General features: G+C 46.6%; 1 protein-coding gene across 2 annotated transcripts in view; it reads right to left on the reverse strand.

Moving 5' to 3' along the window:
• LOC146174898 (uncharacterized) overlaps positions 1-18,681 on the reverse strand; it is a 108,104-nt gene that overhangs the window by 67,919 nt on the left and 21,504 nt on the right. For both annotated transcript variants that reach the window (XM_084583249.1, XM_084583250.1), the window contains exon 4: positions 9,175-9,235. In XM_084583249.1, the coding sequence (XP_084439375.1) occupies positions 9,175-9,235 (61 nt within the window). The remainder of the gene's footprint in view (positions 1-9,174; positions 9,236-18,681) is intronic.

The raw sequence follows: 18,681 nt of genomic DNA on the forward strand, positions 1-18,681 counted from the left end.
GTCTCCGCTAATCATCTCGCAAAACCGGAAAGTCGCAAGGGGAACATTGTGCACGGAAGAAGAATATTCGGAACCCTTCATTCTCGTAAGCTGCAACGAAAAAAAAGCCGACAAAGGCAATCGCTGGAGCTTCAATGCGCCATGTTGATGCACTAAGCAGGGCGCAAACCTCGGAAGCAGAAGCGATTGATGTTGCAAGAAGCATTACTATCTTTGTAACGGAGCTCACCGACGACGACTGGTTGACGCTTGCACAGAAAACGGACTCAAAGTTACAGTCTATCGCAGACACTGTGAAGGGATCGTCGAAGACGAATGAAGCGCACCGCATAAGAAAGGAGTATGCCCTGGTAGAAGGTGTGCTGTTCAGAAGGTCATCCAACAATGGTAAGGAGCGCTTGTTATGGGTGGTGGCACGAGCGGCACGTTGGCAAATTGTGAGACGGTGTCACGACGATGTGGGACACTTCGCAGTTTACAAAACTATGGCCTTGCTAGAAAGCAAATATTGGTTCCCAAGGAATCGACATTACGTAAAACGGCACATCTCATGCCGCTTGGAATGTTTGTATCGAAAAGCTCCTTCCGGAAAAAAAAAGCCGGGAAGGTTGCACAGCTTCGAAAAAGTGGCCGTGCCTATCGATACGACCCATATGGACCACTTGGGCCCATTTATCCGCAGCACTAGCGGCAATACGCACGTCATTGTCGCAGTGGATGGCTTCACGAAGTTTGTGACCATTCGCGCTGTGAGAACCACCGCGTAAAGCTATGCAAAGGGTTTTCTCCGAGACCTTGTTGCCACTTTCGGGGCTCCGTGAAGACTGGTCACCGACCAGAGAACCGCTTACACCAGCCGACAGTTCGGGAAGTACTGCAAGTCACTCAACATAAGTCACGTGAAGAACGAAACGTGCACGCCTAGAGCCAACGGGCAGGTCGAGAGGTACAACCGAATGATAACGCCCGCCATTGCCAGTCTATCAAAACGAGGCGACGGAAAGGACTGGGACGAAACTCTAACGCAGGTGCAATGGGGAATCAACAACACCGTAAATCGAGCTACGAAAGCGACGCCATTCAGTCTGCTTTTCAACTTTCACCCACGAAACGTGATAGGAGACCCAGTTGATGACGCCATCGCACTGGAGCTTGAAGCCAGCCTACTTAGGCTAAGGAAGACGGCAATTGACAATATTCGTCAGGACCAGAAGAAATAGAGAGAGAGTTTTAACAAGCGACGAAAGACAGCGCCCAGCTACCAATCAGGCACATGGTGTTGATTGAGAGGGAGCCAGTTTCAACGGGAGTGTCGCGCAAGCTGTGCCCAAAGTACAGAGACCGTACATGCTCGTGGAAACGCTTCCGAATGACCGATACAAAGTGCAGGACTTCCCCGAAGTACAGCGTACCCGGCGATTCTACGAAGGCGTCGTGGCGGCGGACCGGATGAGGCGCTTCACATTGGGAACCGCGGCCAGCGGCGATTCCTCTTCAGAAGACACCGAAAGCGACGAGGGCCAAGCGGCCTAAGAGTGAAAAAAAAAAGAGAAAACGCAAGACCCTATTCCAACCGAGGGTGGTTGAAAAGAAAAGGATGGCCGAATGTTGTCGACCAGACGCCACGCACTTTGGCCCACGGACGGAATTCGCGCAGACCCTGTCCGTGGTCCCGCCTAGAACACGACGGGGGGTGCTCTGCTCTGCGCTGCGAAGCAGCTCTCGGGTTACTCGGCCTTTCCGACCCCAGACATCTGGTAGGAGAGGGTGTGCCGAGAGGGACCGAGTGGACCGTGCCGCCACCGAAACGGACCCTTTTCGGGCAGTGTGTGTTCTGTACGCCGTGCGAGCGAGTGGTGTAAACGAAGGGAGAATAAATCTGTTCCGTTGTTTTGTTTTTGACGACTGTGTCGACTATATATATATATATATATATATATATATATATATATATATATATATATATATATATATATATATTGTAAGGTGGGGCTTCGCGGATCAGGTTTTGTTCCAGACCTGGAGCCCTGTTCGCACACTGTAGCGAACCACACTCCGCGATGCGATGACGAAAGGCATCTACAAGAGAGAGCAGGATGAAGATGGAGTAGCACGTTCACCCGTGTAAAAGATGAATCACCACACAGTGCTCACGCTATTTCACCCGCGCAGTTGAAGCGGCAAGCTTGGCAGCACTTAGTCCACAGCATTGCGGCGAACAAAAGTCTTCATACGTGAAACGGGGACCACTTCAGTGCCACAGTAACGACGTTCAGGAGGAAGGTAAACAGGGAAACGCGTTAGTTGACCTGGGAGGTTTTTGTAAGAAGAGAGTAAGGACCAAAATAACGAGGCTGGAACATATCACAAAAGCCACGAGTGCGCAATGGGTCCGAATTAACACCTCGTCGCCTGGACGAAACGAAACTTGGCGATGGGTCGCATTATAGCGGCACTTGCGGTCTTCCTGGCCAGCTGCAAATAATGATTGATGACCTAGACAGAAAAAGTAGAAAGGTAGGCTTGAAAATCAATATGCAGAAGACTAAGGTAATGTTCAACAGCCTCGGGAAGGAACAGCAGTTTACATTAGGTAGCGAAATACTGGAAGTAGTAGGCGAATATGTCTACTTAGGACAGGTAGTAACCGCAGATCCGGACCATGAAAAGGAAATAACAAGAAGAATAAGATTGGGATGGAGCGCATTTGGCAAGCACTCGCAGATTATGACTACCAGCTTACCGGTATCGCTCAAGAGGAAAGTATACAACTGTTGCATTTTGCCTGTACTCACCTATGGGGCTGAAACGTGGAGGCTAACCAAGAGAGTTCTACTTAAGAGTAGGGCAACCCAGAGGGCTATGGAACGAAAAATGGTAGGGGTAACATTAAGAGATAGAAAGCGTGCAGAGTGGGTCAGAGAAATAACTCAAGTTACCGACATTCTTGTGGAAATTAAGAAGAAGAAATGGACATGGGCAGGACATGTAGTGCGAAGAGAGGATAACCGATAGTCGCTGAGGGTAACAAACTGGATTCCAAGGGAAGGAAAGCGTAGCAGGGGGCGGCAGAAAGTTAGGTGGGCGGATGAAATTAAGAAGTTCGCAGGGGTCAAGTGGATGCAGCTAGCACAGAACCGGGTTAAGTGGAGAAATATGGGAGAGGCCTTCGCCCTGTAGTGGGTATAATCAGGCTGAGGATGATGATGATGATGGCCAGCTGCAGTGTTAATGCGAGCAAGCCGGCGAGATGTGGCCACTCGGAAAATGAACTGGTCAGGAAGAGAGGATGATGAACTGGTATGTGTAGGAAGGAAAGAAGCATCAAGAAGGGTAGCGGGACAACGGCAGTAAATGAGAAAAACCGGAGTGTAACTTCTGGTGCGCTGTACTGCCATATTGTAGGCGAATGTAGCAAAAAAAATTATTACGTCTGTTTCGGTAATTCTGGTCGAAGTACATAAACAACATGTCAGAAATCGTGCGGTGTAACCGCTCAGTCAACCCATCGGCCTGCAGGTGATAACTTATGGTCAATTTGTGATGTATGGTTGAGGCCTCAAGAACATCGGCTACAATTGTCGACAGAAATGTCCGACCACGGTCACTGAGAAGTGCTTGAGAGCCCCATGGCGCAGTACGAGGGATTCCAAAACGGAGGTCGCAACCTCAGATGCTGAGCCATTAGGCAGGGCTGCGGTCTTAGCGTACCGTGATAGGTGGCCGACGGCGGTGACAATCCAGCAATTACATCGTGCGGACAATGGAAGTTGCCCTTATAAGTATATGCGAACAACGGCGAAAGGAGTAGCAGGGCAGGTTAGCGGCTGTAGCGGGCTAGCAGGAGGTGAAGTCGGCCCTTTCAGACAAAAGGCGACGTAGTTTGCCACGCTTGAGGCGAGGTCTGGCCAGAAGAAACGGGTTTCCACGCGGTGCTAAGTTTTGTGAAAGCCTAAGTAATCGGCTGTAACATCACCGGGAAGAGCCGCCAGGATATGGGTGCGAAGCGCTCTCAGATAACGGGGCCCCAACGTGTGCGCAACGGGTGGGGCGTAGGCACTCCAAATGCAGGTGCAAGGACGAGACCTGGGCGTACGTTGACACATGACAGGTGGAAGGAGCATTCGGTGTTGCGGGGGGGGGGGGGGGGAGAAGCCATTTAGTCCAGCTCTTTCTTGACAATGCTACGCAGGCCGGCACTTGAAGGATGTGGCTCAGATGCAGGGTGGCATAAATTACCTTGAGCTGAAAGCTCATCACGATTTATTGTGCGAATAAGCGCATGAAGGCCAGAGTAGGCTTCTCCGGTTGTTTTGGTCACCAAGAAAGATGGTTCCATCCGGTTTTGCGTCGATTACCGGAGGCTAAACAAGATCACGCGCAAAGACGTCTATCCTCTGCCACGAAACGACGACGCCTTGGACTGTTTACAGGGAGCCGAGTATTTCTCCTCTTTGGATTTGCGCTCTGGCTACTGGCAGGTGCCGATGGCTGACGATGACCGCTCGAAAACTGCCTTTATAACGCCTGATGGCTTATACGAGTTCAACGTTATGCCCTTTGGCCTTTGCAATGCCCCGGCTACTTTCGAGCGCCTGATGGACACTGTTCTTCGTGGACTCAAGTGGCAGACCTGTCTTTGTTATCTGGACGACATCGTAGTTTTTCTACCGATTTTTCTTCTCACCTTCTCCGCCTAAAGGATGTCCTCACGTGTCTCGCCGGCGCTGGGCGTCAGTTGAATTTGAAGAAGTGCCACTTTGCCGCTCTAAAACTCACAATTTTAGGCCACGTAGTTTCTAAGGATGGCATTCTTCCCGACCCCACCAAACTTCGCGCAGTTGCAGAGTTTCCGAAGCCAACCTCCCTGAAGCAGCTCCGGAGCTTTATCGGCCTCTGCTCCTACTTTCGACGTTTCATCTTGAACTTCGCCTCTATTATCGCTCCTCTGACCCACCTCCTTGCCGGCAGCTCCGACCTTTCCGCCTGGACTCCGGCCTGCGATAAAGCCTTCGGCACTTTACGCCGCCTTTTGGTTTCGCCTCCCATTCTACGCCACTTTGATCCGACTGCGCCTACGGAGATTCACACTGACGCCAGCGGTATTGGGCTTGGAGCCGTCCTTACCCAACGTAAGCCTGGTTACAGCGAGTATGTTGTGGCATACGCCAGCCGAACATTGACGAAAGCAGAGTCCAATTATTCAGTCACAGAAAGGGAATGTTTGGCCATTATTTGGGCCATCGGAAAATTTCATCCCTATGTGTATGGCCGACCGTTTTATGTTGCGACCGATCACCACGCTTTGTGCTGGCTGGCCTCTCTGAAAGACCCATCCGGTCGCCTTGCTCGCTGGGCTCTCCGTCTCCAGGAGTATGACATCCATGTCATTTACCGATCAGGTCTGAGGCATACGGACGCGGATGCTCTTTCCCGCTAGCCATTGCCTAGTGATACCTCATCTGAGCGTGTCTGTGCTTACGATTTGTCGACTCTTTCCACTGTCGACATGGTTACCGAGCAGCGAAATGACCCATGGATCAGTGCACTTTTGCATTTTTTTCAAGTCCTACTCCCGGTCATTCATCCAAGGCGCTCGTCCGGCAAGCCCACCACTTCTCCATACGTGACGGCCTTCTCTATCGCAGCAATTATTTGCTTGATTGACGGAAGTGGCTTCTAGTCATCCCGCGTCATCTCCGCGCCGACATTTGTGCTGCGTACCATGGTGACCCACAGTTCGCCCACGGTGGCGTACTGAAAACCTACACGCGCCTACGTCTGCGATTTTATTGGCGTGGAATGTACCGCTTTGTACGACATTTTGTGCGCGCTTGAGAATCTTGCCAACGCCGAAAAACTTCACAGAAGTCCCCTGTTTCGTTGCGGCCGTTACCCTGCCATGCTCGTCCGTTTGACCGCGTTGGCATAGATCTCTATGGCCCTCTTCCTACTACTTCCACTGGAAACCGGTGGATTATCGTGGCAGTAGACCATCTTACTCGCTACACTGAAACATCACCGTTACCCTCTGCCTCCGCAAGAGACGTTGCTTTGTTCCTTCTCAACAACTTGATTCTTCGCCACGGGACTCCGAAGGAACTGCTCAGTGACCGCGGACGCGTTTTCTTGTCCGAAGCTCTTGAGGCACTGCTGAAAGAATGCCGCATAATTGACCGCACCGCAACTTCTTACCACCCTCAGACGAATGGCCTGACCGAGCGCTTCAATCGTACTCTGAGTGACATGCTGGCCATGTACGTCAACGACGCTCGTTCCAACTGGGACCAAGTTCTTCCCTTCGTAACCTACGCGAACAATACTGCGATACAGACCACCACTGGATTCTCTCCCTTCTTTCTTCTTTACGGACGCGAGCCAACCTGTACAATGGACGCGCTCTTTCCCTACCGCCCTGATGTCTCTGAATCGACGCCACTCTCGGACGCCGCTCAGTACGCAGAAGAATGCTGTCAGCTCGCCCGTTCGCTTACAACAGAAAACCAGTGGCAACAAAAACACCACCGCGACACCGGCGAGCCTCCTACATATGCACCCAACTGCCTGGTATGGCTCTGGGTCCCTGCCACAACCACCGGCCTTTCAAAGAAGCTTCTTGCTCGATATCAAGGTCCATACCGAGTCCTCCAACAAACATATCCTGTCAACTACGTAGTTGAGCCTGTTACGACCTGTGCGGACCTGCGCCGCCGTGGACGCGAAACAGTTCATGTCAACCGAATCAAGCCATACTACGATCCGTCTGTTCTGTTGGCTCCATAAGTCGCCAGGATGGCTCCTTCTCTACCCGGGGGGAAAATGTAGTGTGGTAATTTTCGTCTTCTTAGCCACTGCCATGCATCGCGTGCTGGCGCGCTCGAGGATGAAGAAGTTGGTCGCTGCCTTGCTGGTTCGCCACACCTGACGCTCCGCTGTGAGTTCCTCCTGAGCGGCTCTATCCATCTGAATAAACACACCCCCACAATATATATATATATATATATATATATATATATATATATATATATATATATATATATATATCTGTGTGTGTGTGTGTGTGTGTGTGTGTGTGTGTGTGTGTGTGTGTGTGTGTGTGTGTGTGTGTGTGTGTGTGTGTGTGTGTGTGTGTGTGTGTGTGTGTGTGTGTGTGTGTGTGTGTGTGCGTGTGTGTGCGTGTGTGTGCGTGTGTGTGTGTGCGTGTGTGTGTGTGTGTGTGTGTGCGAGACCCAAGTATGGAACTCTAATAATATCATACACGCCAGCGAAATGGTTTAGCAATATATCTGCTCAAAAGTATGCTGGCCACGACACTTGCGCTATCTGCACAAAGATTGCTAAGTACAACAGCTCGAGCGAAATGACATGAGTAACACATGTATTAGTGATAGATATTAGGTTCTTTAAACGAAGACTGCGTTATGAATTGTTTAACTGCAGAAACGGTGCCGAGTGTATTCAAACCTTATTTTGTTACCACCGCACTGGCACTTCTAGGTTTTGGGCAGTTGCAGTTGGATAGAGTAGCAAAGTGGAATCGGGCCCAATATAGCATCGACAGGACAGAAAAAAGAGTTTGTCTAAGAACAACACTATTTTAGAGCTTACACACTCTTGTGAGCGAATATCGAATATAGCGAAAACAGTAGCATCAGTGTTACGGGAAAAATGCCAACCACTTCCGCGATGGCACTTTAGAGCCATGTTTTCACGCTAATCGAGGCTATCGCAAAACTTGGTCTGAAAAATTGTGTGCGCAAACCCCATTTCTCTCTGAACGTCCTGGGCATGCACAAGTTTCATCTCTTATTTCACCAAACTCTCTAATATGGACTATTCTTGTACGATCAGCTTTAGATCATTAATGCGGGAGAATCATTGCGCAGCATTAATATTTTCAGCTTTAGGCATTCTGTTCATTTCCTTTTCGTATACGTAATATATGCATCCATTTTCACTGGGAAAAAGTTCACATCACGTAGAGTTGATTTGATTCTCAAGGAAACGGAAACGCTTCAACACACCGCATTATGAGAAATTCTTAGAAGTACATCGCTATCGAAATGACGCCATACTATTAAAAGAAAAGAACATATCTTCGAAGGCACCTCCATAGAATATTTTGAGATGTTTTTATATAGGACCAACACGTGCGATGAAAAGAACGACATAAAAAGAGCCAAACTTTCAAAAAGCAACTTCCGTGTCACCGCAAGTAACGAAGTGTATTTCATATTTCCTCATGAATGAATGACACTTTGCTTCGGTGCAACAAGTCAGGAAATGAATTTATCAAAAAAGAAAATGTGCAATGTAAGAAAATATTTCAAAAGTACAGAGTTAGGACCTTTTTTTTTGCAACATGCAGATAGCCAATGACCTTGTGTACATTTTATTTCATTTGCCTTGGCCACGGCGTGATACATTCGCAGGTGACATCCGTGAACATTAGCGAATATAATATACATGACTATACATGCAGTTGTCTTCCTGGTGCCTATTTACTAGAATTAGCCTTCGTAATTTTAACACCGATGTGAGCATGATACACTGCTGTATCAAGCATGTTGATGAACAAGACCAAACAGAAGAGGCATGATATATTTTTTCCCTAGAACACACCGCACGTAAGCTACATATGGCGCACTGAATATTTCAAATGCTAATATTCTCCGTGCGGACTTGCCTTGGATTATACTGTTTTGCTATGCTTATCTGAAGTTACTTTTATGCCTGTAGAAAATGAAATACCATAATATTCTCCGGCATGTTTGCTTTACTTTTGTAGGTTTCTTATCCTACACCTTTACTCTACTGGTAAATATTATTTTGATATACAATTTCTAGACATATTGCCGGGCGAATGTGTACTTTTGAGGAAGATTGTACCTTTATGGGGAATATTTTCAGATATCTGTAAACAAGAGAACCATTGAATTAGAGGTAGACCTGGAATTGGTTTGCCTATTCCTCCTGTAGGAGAATAACTAACGCAGCAACTAAAGTATGACTAATTCCCTAATTCAAACATACACATTATCTCTAATGCAAGTTTTAGGTAGAAAACGAGAAACTGGTTGAACTGTTATTGACCTTGCTTTTAATATTTTGATACTTTAAGAAAGAACAGCTGTATTGAAGGGCAAAGAAACAGTGATAATATATCTTACAAACCATTGTATACACGGCACACCCCTCTCTTGCAGCTTCCTAGAGCAAGTTTAGCTCGGCCGGTCTGAAAGTACAAAATATTCAAAAGTTATTTAACAGGATTATTACAATTCACGGATTCACAAATTGGGCCTGCTGTAGATTTAGAATAATGCATACTTTGACAAAGTGCAATTCAGCGTCCTTCGAAAGAATTGATGCTGTGCCGACTCAGAATGAGGTCAGAGAAGGAATTACAAGTGTTCGTAATGAGCAAACGTGCATTTATTTTTATCAAATTGTGCGTATATTACTTGTCATTGTACCACGACGCCCATAAATCTGGGGTTAGGGAGCGAGAGCAATGAGAAATTGAAAACATCCAAATTCACAACAGAAATACACGTTTTTCAAGAGTTATTTGGTATAGTTCTTCCTATCTGTGATGCCGTAATTCGATTCCCTTCAGACGTATCGACTCTGACTATATTCTAAGTTGCTCATTGTGAAACATTTTCCTCATTCTTTCATCGGCCTACCACGCCATGCCATTGCTAACGATATCTTCATGCTCGTCTCGAACACCACTCTTTCCTCTTTTCCACGCGTTTTGCCTTGCTAAGCGTAAATATACTGACGCTTTCGATGGCATCACTGCTACCAAATCTTTCCAGAATGTCGCTTTCTTGTGGCCCTGTGAGTCATTTCTCCTATTGTTCGCCCATAACCAAGTGGCTTGCTTTCAAGTGGACACCTATCTGTACTAACCCGATCAACTAATCCAGAGAACTGCTCACATGGCTGTGCCCTCGTAACTCTTCTCACAATTGCTTTCGCATTCTTGGCTCCTAACACAAAGTTGAGTTGAGTTGAGTAGTTGTATACTACAGGCAGCATTAGCATTTCTCATTCTGCCAGCAATAGCTCTACCGTAGCCTCCCTTACGTCTTTTTTTTAAATTCTAATATCTAGGAAATCTGCCCCACTATATCGTACATTGACATATAACAGTACATATCCTACTCCAGCAGTCTCCATCTGTGCACACGCTCACTCACAATAAAACACTTCATTTCAGCTGCCACCATCTATACAAACATTCACTCCCACTGTAACAAAGTTCACTCCAGAATTCACCATCTAGGCACACATTCCCTCACAGTAGAACATAGTCCATTCCAGCTGTCACCATTCAGAGTCAAGATCAGTGTCCTGCAGGAATTGTAAAAGAAGGCGCGCAGCCTCCGTTCGGCATGTCTGGTTTCCACTCGGGTGGGCAATATCCTGAAGTGCACTATGAAAGGCTCCTATCTTCTTGAAGGGAACGAGCACCACACACAGTTCTGCATTGTACTTCGGACAGTACACAGTATAATATTCTATTTCACCGCACGCACCACATATAGAACTTAGCGGAGACGATATCAGGCCCGTCTTATGTATTCAGGCAGGAATACGAGTGGAGCCCGTGCGAATTCGATGTAGTAGAGTTTTCTGATGTCTTCTCAGTATTTCTGTCACACATGACTTGCGAGGCGCACACCACAGGATACTAAAATGGCGGTGTACTGTTTCTCTGAAGTCTTTTTATCTTGAGGGACTTTTTTGAGAAAGTAGCTGACAATGCTTCAAGGGCGAGACCGCCTGTAACCTCGTTACCTCCGACAGCTATGTGTGATAGCACCCATTTCAAATTCAAAGTAAAGCCTCTGCTGTACGTATTCTGCACCAAGCATGGAGAGCTTACAGACAAGGCGTCAGTACGGAAACCGCACTCAAACTTTTGAAGAGAAGATTTTGAATTTCTTAGGATGACAGCAGGTTGAGCCGGACAGGGCCCTAGCTTCCGTAATGCCACCTCAATAGCAATGCGTTCGGCCGTTGCATATGATTCGACGTCAGTGAAGCGTGCAGACCACACATAGTCCATAGAAGGAATGTAAAAAGCCGCTGAGCTAGATTTTCTCACCTTTTCTACAGAACCATCAACGCAAATGTGCAGATGACGCGCATACTCTTTTTCCAAATGTCCAAGTACGAGCGAACGCGTTGCCGCTATAGGAGAATTGCACTTTGTGCTCACATTGGGAGTCACGACCTTAGAGTCGAGGATCGGAAATGACCAGGGTTGTTAAAACCATTTCCTTTGCCTTCCAACGTTGATGCCTAGAGAAGTAAGAGTATTAAGTGCCAAGTAGGTTCTCGACTCAGATCTCATAAGGATCCGCTAAAGAAAGAAAGAAAGAATCTCCGAGGCGGCCAACTTGCATTAGCAATCTCTGTGAAGCGACAATGCTAAGAGGTTTTGATATTAACTAATGAAGTACTACATTGTTCGTTGCCACCTGAGGAACTCCAATGGCTCTTTTTGTCCCTTTCTATGCAAAACTTTGAGACTATCAAGCTGTGATGCCGAGGGGGAAATTAAAATTAATTGGTATAGTATGTGACTGGTCACCAGCACTTCATGAAGTTTGACCATTGAAGAAAGATGGAGTACCCATTGCTCACTAGCAATTCTACGGGTCACATTGAGACGCGATGATAGAGTTGAGACAATCGTGGCGACAGCTTTTCGCCAATGTAGACGGGAGTCGATAATGTCACATAGAAAACGCGTGCGATTGAACTGGCGAATTGAAGAGTGACCAAGGTCTATATTTAACCGCGCATGGCGTCTTACTACACCTGGAAACAAAACAAAGCCGGATTTTTCTGAATAAAGAGACATTCCCACACCTAGAAGGTAAACGTGTACCAAAAGAAGAGGGTGTCGAGCTATCAGGGCTAATCATATTTTTTTTGGTAGCCAGTAATCCAAATATAACTGTCGTCAGCATATATTGACATACGCACTTGCCTACAATTTTTTGCAATGAATCCGGAAGGCCAGCCATTACAACGTTAAAGAGAAGACGGCGTATTGAAAGTCCATCTCCAGTTTCGTGTCAGGTAGCACCACCTTTGACACGGCCACCATGATCGCGTCGACCATGCCCATCATGCTCTGCTTTATGCCGAGCGCGTCGCTAGGTATCGCTTGCTTGGAGACTGCTGTTTAAACGGGACGACCATTCATTTATTTACCAACCCAACTTTCGTCCAAAGTTCGGAACCAAGGTAGTAATAGCCGGTGTCTGTAGTAAGGCTAGAGTTCACAGCAGGGGCCGTTGTCTGCTTCGAGTGCAGGGGCACCAATCAGTACTGCGTGCCGGTTTTCAGGTTGACCATGGTTCTGTCGTCCACTTCGATGTAGAGGTGGGGCTTGTTTTCAAGAGGGCTGTCCCCAAATGTACTGGTCTCACCGCTGCCGCCACCTACGCGTTCACGTGCGGTCCACTCCTATGGTGAAGATGGCATGCCTACGTTGTTCACTGAACAAGGAAAAGAATTCTGTCAATCGTCGGATGCGTGGTTGCAGATCAGACCTTCTCTTTCCGTGCTTGATTAAGTCTTTTCGCAAATGACTCCCCTCTTAACCTCTCCTTGTTCAGCTTATTCCAGCAGCTGCGCCAGTAAACGATAGCAATATCCCTAATCAGCAGAAAGCAACCCCGTGTCATCTCAGCACCGACGAGGCTGCCCGAGCATGATGGCCTCAGCCTGTCATGCTCCAAAGATGGAGTAGGGCACGAGTGCAGTGCAGTTGCTCGTGGTGTCCAAAGTGGGTCTGGCACGTCGTCAAGCAGCAACGGATATGAGGATGCGCTGAAATGTAAGATCGCCGCGTCCAGCTGTTCATATGGCTGGCATCCAGATGCAGGACAGGCGAGTTGGCAGGGAATGTCGGGCGGTAGAATGTCACCCAGGACTGCATATTTGAAAGGCTGGATGGTAGTGCCATTTGAAACCATCGCAGCTTCAAATTGACCGAACGAGGTGAAAAGCTAGGCGCCCGTGTGCTGTGCGATGTGGTCGAAATTTCCGAAGTCCTCCATTACGGCATCTCTGATAGCCTGAGTAGCTTTGGGACGTAAACCCCAAAACCAAGTCAAGCCAGATTCTCCGACGTCTACAGGCCGGAACGCCAGGAATGGCCGGGTCAAATGCCGAGTGCTCGCATGATGTAAGCTTTGGACGCTGCTGAAGAGAAAGCGCGGTTTTCCTGGTCGCCCATTGCAGAGGGCAGCAGTCAGTGGGGACGCGTCTAGATTTTTCCCTGAATAACTGGAACAGCGGCGGCGTCAACGTCCCGCATAGGCGAAAACCCAGACTGTTTTCATTTTCTCTGGTCGGCTGTTCCTTCTGATCGGCAAGCAGATGGTGCTACCATCAGCGTCGTTGCAGCCCCAAACTCTTTTCATGAGCCTTTTTCTTCCCTTTAGCTCTGTTCTGAACCTTTCCGTTGACACCCAACAACAAAATAAATGCTCCAATACCCTCTTAACCTTAAGTAGGAAAATATAAGGCCCATTATGTTAGAAATACTCCTTCTCTTATGAGGACCTATTCAATTCTATTTCCTATGCTCAGCGACTGAAAAGTGTGGGTTCTTATCGCTCTGCTTGCATATACAACATGCTCGATTAGCGGGTGGAGGAATAGAAAGGTGAATAATGTAGATTATGCAGCATCGTCGGGGACACGCCCAGTCAGTAATTCTTAGCATAATGAAAGTGTTATGCTACTGCAAACTTCTTGTTCTCTTTTAAACTATTTAATGAAGTCATTTCCTTCAAGTTGAGCTCCCAAATGGTGAATCCCTTTTTAGGAAAAGCAAATTATCAGGTTTAAAATCTGACGCCATGGGTGATATATGAGGCATGTCGTTTTTGAGGAATTCAGAAAAACTTAGGCCTCGCTTGGTTCTTTGGTGTACTGTGACATTTTGCAGCCTAATGCGCCAACAGCATTTCCTATCATTGAACCAAAACGGCGTTTGAATCGAGACTCTTATTGCTTTTTTTTCTGTGCTCTGTTGTAGAATTGTGCACGAAGACACGGGCTTCAAACAGCCTTATCCAAAAGCCCCAATTTACAATTTGAATTTGATGCGCAAGACACACGCTTGAAAAATAGCGACGCCATAAACCAACTGTGACTTCAGCACTGCTGCGAAGCGGCAAGACTGACGAGCGCAGATATCACTGCAAAACGAAGAGTGTATCGTAACTTGTACCAGAGCCGACATGACCGCGCGTTTGACATAGTACACCAGAACGCGGATCACAGTAAGGGAAGGTTCTGTAGGGATCAAGTCGGCGTAGAAATACCCGAAGTACCCTATGAGGGGTACTACAATGTATTTTTCTGCGAAATGCGAAACAATCCAGGCAGTCTCTTCAAATCTCTCGTCTGCAAAGGCTAATATGCTAAAGTAAAACAAACTTTTGCTTTATGATGCACAGAACATTTACGCCAATGCCTACTTATATATTTTTGTAACTAAATTGTTGGGCATTTATTTATAGATGTATTTATATATAGATGGATTGGTAGCTCTTGCGGATTGGTCGTCCAGCTTTCACACAGGAGCACTATTGTGGGCTACAATAGTTCTTTGAAAGGCTTTGCCTCTAGCATTGAAAGCACTAAAAGCTGATCCGGTTATTTTTACGTGACCAAGCGGGTTATATATAGCTTCTGAATATAAGTTCCTTGCTCTCAACAAAATCTGCGCACTGCTCTGTCACATCACTGTACGCGCCCATCCTAAGTATCCGCACGCATGGAGTTGGTCCCTGTACGCTTAATCAAAAAATAAGAGTGCTCCCCATCAACGTCACATGTCTAAAAATGAAGTAGAATTTTTATCCCACCAGCTTGTTGAGATTGTTCCTATTTTCGATAATATTTGATATAAAAATGCTTTATAATTTCCTTTCCAAAAAGCGACCAATAGCCTGTGTTACCATATTGAATAGAGATACAGATTCTTTGCACAACACATTTTCGTCCTTTCTCTTTTTTTTGTTTTAGTCTTTAAACATATAGCATGTGCTTGGAAAGCAAAATCAAGCCAGCGAAACTGAAATTCACATGGCTCGGTATGGGCGTTTTTAGTTTTTCTGCAAACTAGATTGTTAATTAAGTCCCAGGTGCTAACTGTGTGCGCAAAAATGATGACAATATATTAATTATTTACGGGAAGCTACCATTCACGGATAGCAGTTATATGAAAGGACCCTACAATATGACGCGCATAGGAACGAAACTCCCACGTCAAAGTTTCACTCCTTCGTCGTCTCAGGATGCAACTCAGGGATAAAAACTCTTTTATGTTTGCAGTGCGGTCGTGAGATATGCGCCACAAGCTTGTACCGTTGTAACGTTCTGGTGACGTTGGTAAAGTACCTTACTGGTCCGGTGCCGCGAGGAAGACGTAAGGCTGTTTTTTGAATAATTTAGGTACCTATACTTTCCCAATTCGCACAAAATAGAATTCTATATATAAGGTATTCTACATTTATTACTGCATTCGGAGAGTAAAAAGAAGATACCGCAGACAAAGCCCAGTATTTCCAACTAACATGAGGTCTTTTCACCAAGCGAAACCATGCGATTGCTTCAAGTGTTAGTCAGGCATACTATGGACATTAATAGATATTGTCATGCACTGATGACAAGATCGATGACACTAATGTTTTTTTTCATTGCGCGCGTTAGCCCTTCGACATAAGGGTCTAAATATTTTGATACAGGTCTGTGGCCCCAATAAATGCCAACAGCTCTCGGTGGTGTCGGCCATGTGTCCATGCTCCTGTGTCAAGCGGTCTGGTCGGGTGATAAGAGTGGATTCTAAGGTGTGCCTTACGGGCCACGCAAAAACCAGGACAAGTTGTTAGGAAGTGGTCTAGTGTGGCCTCCATAGCAGGGGCGGGGTAGAAGGGCAGTTCAGGTGAGCAGTCCGTGTGGTCCAGAAAAATTTTACAGCAGGCGTTAATGCAGCACCCACGCGGATACTTCTGAGTGCCACCCTCTCAGGGCGAGTTAACCCACCGGGAAGATCTGATCCACAAGGTGGAATTAAAGCACGCGTGGAGCGGCAAAGAAATTCTTTCGCAGGCACTACGGGGTCTCCTGCGGACAACTTTAACATAGGCAGAGGATATGTCACTTTTTGGGAACAAGACACATCATCAGTTTCTTTGAGACGGAGCGTAGTGTGAGGAGCCCACCGCACACGCACATGGCAAGGAAATGCTTGTGCAATATTGCAGATATTGTTGATGATGTCGAAGGTATTAGCTATACTTCGTAATGCTCGGACTGCTTGGCTGGATTCTATATGTATGGTTATTTGGTATGGGGGACAACGACCTACACAAACCTGTCCATAATCTATAGACTACAGAAAAAAGATGTAAGAATCATTTCTAATGAACCCAATGACGCACACACAGAACCTATATTTCATGACCATAGATTAAAACCATTACCGAAACTCTTCAACGCAATTCTGTTAAAACCTTATCATACTTATCGTATAAATAGGGACCCTTTCCTTGAAACACTTGCGACACTGACTCAAGTTGAAAAAACGTATGGCACACGAAGCAGTCAGGTTTGGAAGATTCCCCATACCCGTACTAACTATGGCCGCCAAATCTTGATGTATACATGCTACCACAAGGTCGTAGTTTCTCCATTACCCAGTTAAGCTAATCTATACAACAGTATATGTCCTGAAATCATTATATTGTTAACGCATGCAGTTCTGTACCACCTAAGGTTAGCCCTATCATCTAAATGTACTTTGTAATATATAACCCCGCCGTTATGTTTATAATGGGTTTTTCTTGTTTTGTTGCGTTTTTGTCCGCTCCTGCATTGCACTGTAAGCGGGGTTCTAGCATTTGTCAAGCCACCGAAGACTTTTTGCTAGCACCCTGCAGCATCACGAGTACTGTGTAATCAGTGTTTATGCTAAATAAAATTATTTGTATTATTTATTTGTAAGATCAAAATGGTCGGTGGTGCAGAATATAGGCTGTCTGCTAATGTAGACAAACCGTCACGAATGGCGAAGAGCTCTGCTATTACAGAAGGAAGGTGCGTTGCTTCTGTTGTATATGAATGCATTTGGCTCATTTCAAGAGGCAATGTTCCAATGAGGGTAGTATGTAAAATCTCATAGTCAGTGCTTGCGTTTACATAGGCTTGACGCGCCCCTGTAGTGTCCGTGTAATGGTCGGGCTCCGATTATTGCACAAAATGGTGGACTCAGCGCTTTTTTCGTAGAGGATGGTTGTTTGTCATCTGTGGCCGATTCCATGAAGGTTCCGAAGGCGTTGCTTCAAGCAGTGTACAAAACGAATGAAAATAATGCGCTAATGCAGACGCTGCTGGAATAGCTTCAAGCTTCAGGTAGCGCGCTTCACTACGCTGCTCGACGAGCTCATCAATGATGTTCAGCTCGGCCTCCACTTGAAGTGTGCATGGGAATGACTGTCAGGCGAGGGACGCCAGTGATGGCTCGCATTTCCTCTCTATTGACTCCTTCCAAGCGGTCCCAATCTCTTAATATGAGACGTTGAAATTGGGTCTGATAGCCAAGCTCAGGCTGTAATACAGAACGCACTAACGTTTAAGCCATGTTGCTGCGAGCGCCGCCTGTTTTCTGGGCAATGCGCCGAAATAGATGCAGGGTACTAGCGGCCTTCTGTCGTGTAGATCTAACCCATGGTGCTGCTGAGCCAGAACTGTCGAGTTCGACACAAAGGACTCGCATCGACGAAGTGGTAGTGAGCAGATGCCCGTTCAATGACAGCTGTAATGGTGCTTGTAAAAGCCTGCATCTACGCCATCGGTTTGTGATAGACATAAAGTTTGTCTTTTCTACTGAGAAGGCTAGGCCAAGTTTCGTGCACCACTCATAAGTCTTGTCAAGAGCAGTCTGAAGGCCTAATTTTTGACAGCTTAGATCCGTGTGTAGTAACCATACCGTGACGTCGTTTGCATACATCAGATAAAATATGTCCGGTATGGTTGCTGGCTGCCAGGTCAAAGGTAGGAGAGCCATGGTAAATAATATTGGTGCCAGCACCGGTTCTTGAGGCACTCCCCTTTTTACGCTGAAGTGTCGAACAGGTTCTTTACCAATCCTTATGAATATAGAAAGGTCTTCTAAGAATGATTTTACAAAGTTACATACTCTGTGAGGGGGGGGGACGTAGCTAGCATAAAATGGCTAGAATCGCTGAATGGCTGACATTGTCGTAAGCCTTGTGGACGTCCATTGTTAAAATGGTAAGGATATTGCGGGATCATCCTCCTAATAGTACCTTACATGAAAGGTGTTCCAACTCATCCTCTGTGCCCAAATGAGGGCGAAAGTCAATCTGAGCTGGATGGTACCAGTTGTATCCTTCAAGCCACCATGACAGGCGCACAGCTAACAGGCGTTCTAGTATCTTGCAGTGTGGACGTAAGCGCTATTAGGCGAAGGTTACTTAACTTAGTGAGAGCCCTATTGAAAAAACCTATTTGCGGTTTTAATAGGTCCTCTAAGAAATAATATGGGAGTATGCAGGAGCCGAAATGGGGCATAAAGGACCCATAAAGACGCATTCAGGACTAGTAGGAGGACGC

Source organism: Amblyomma maculatum, chromosome 11, assembly GCF_055883805.1.
Source record: "Amblyomma maculatum isolate TAMU_Amacu chromosome 11, ASM5588380v1, whole genome shotgun sequence".
Taxonomy (NCBI): Eukaryota; Metazoa; Arthropoda; class Arachnida; order Ixodida; family Ixodidae; genus Amblyomma; species Amblyomma maculatum.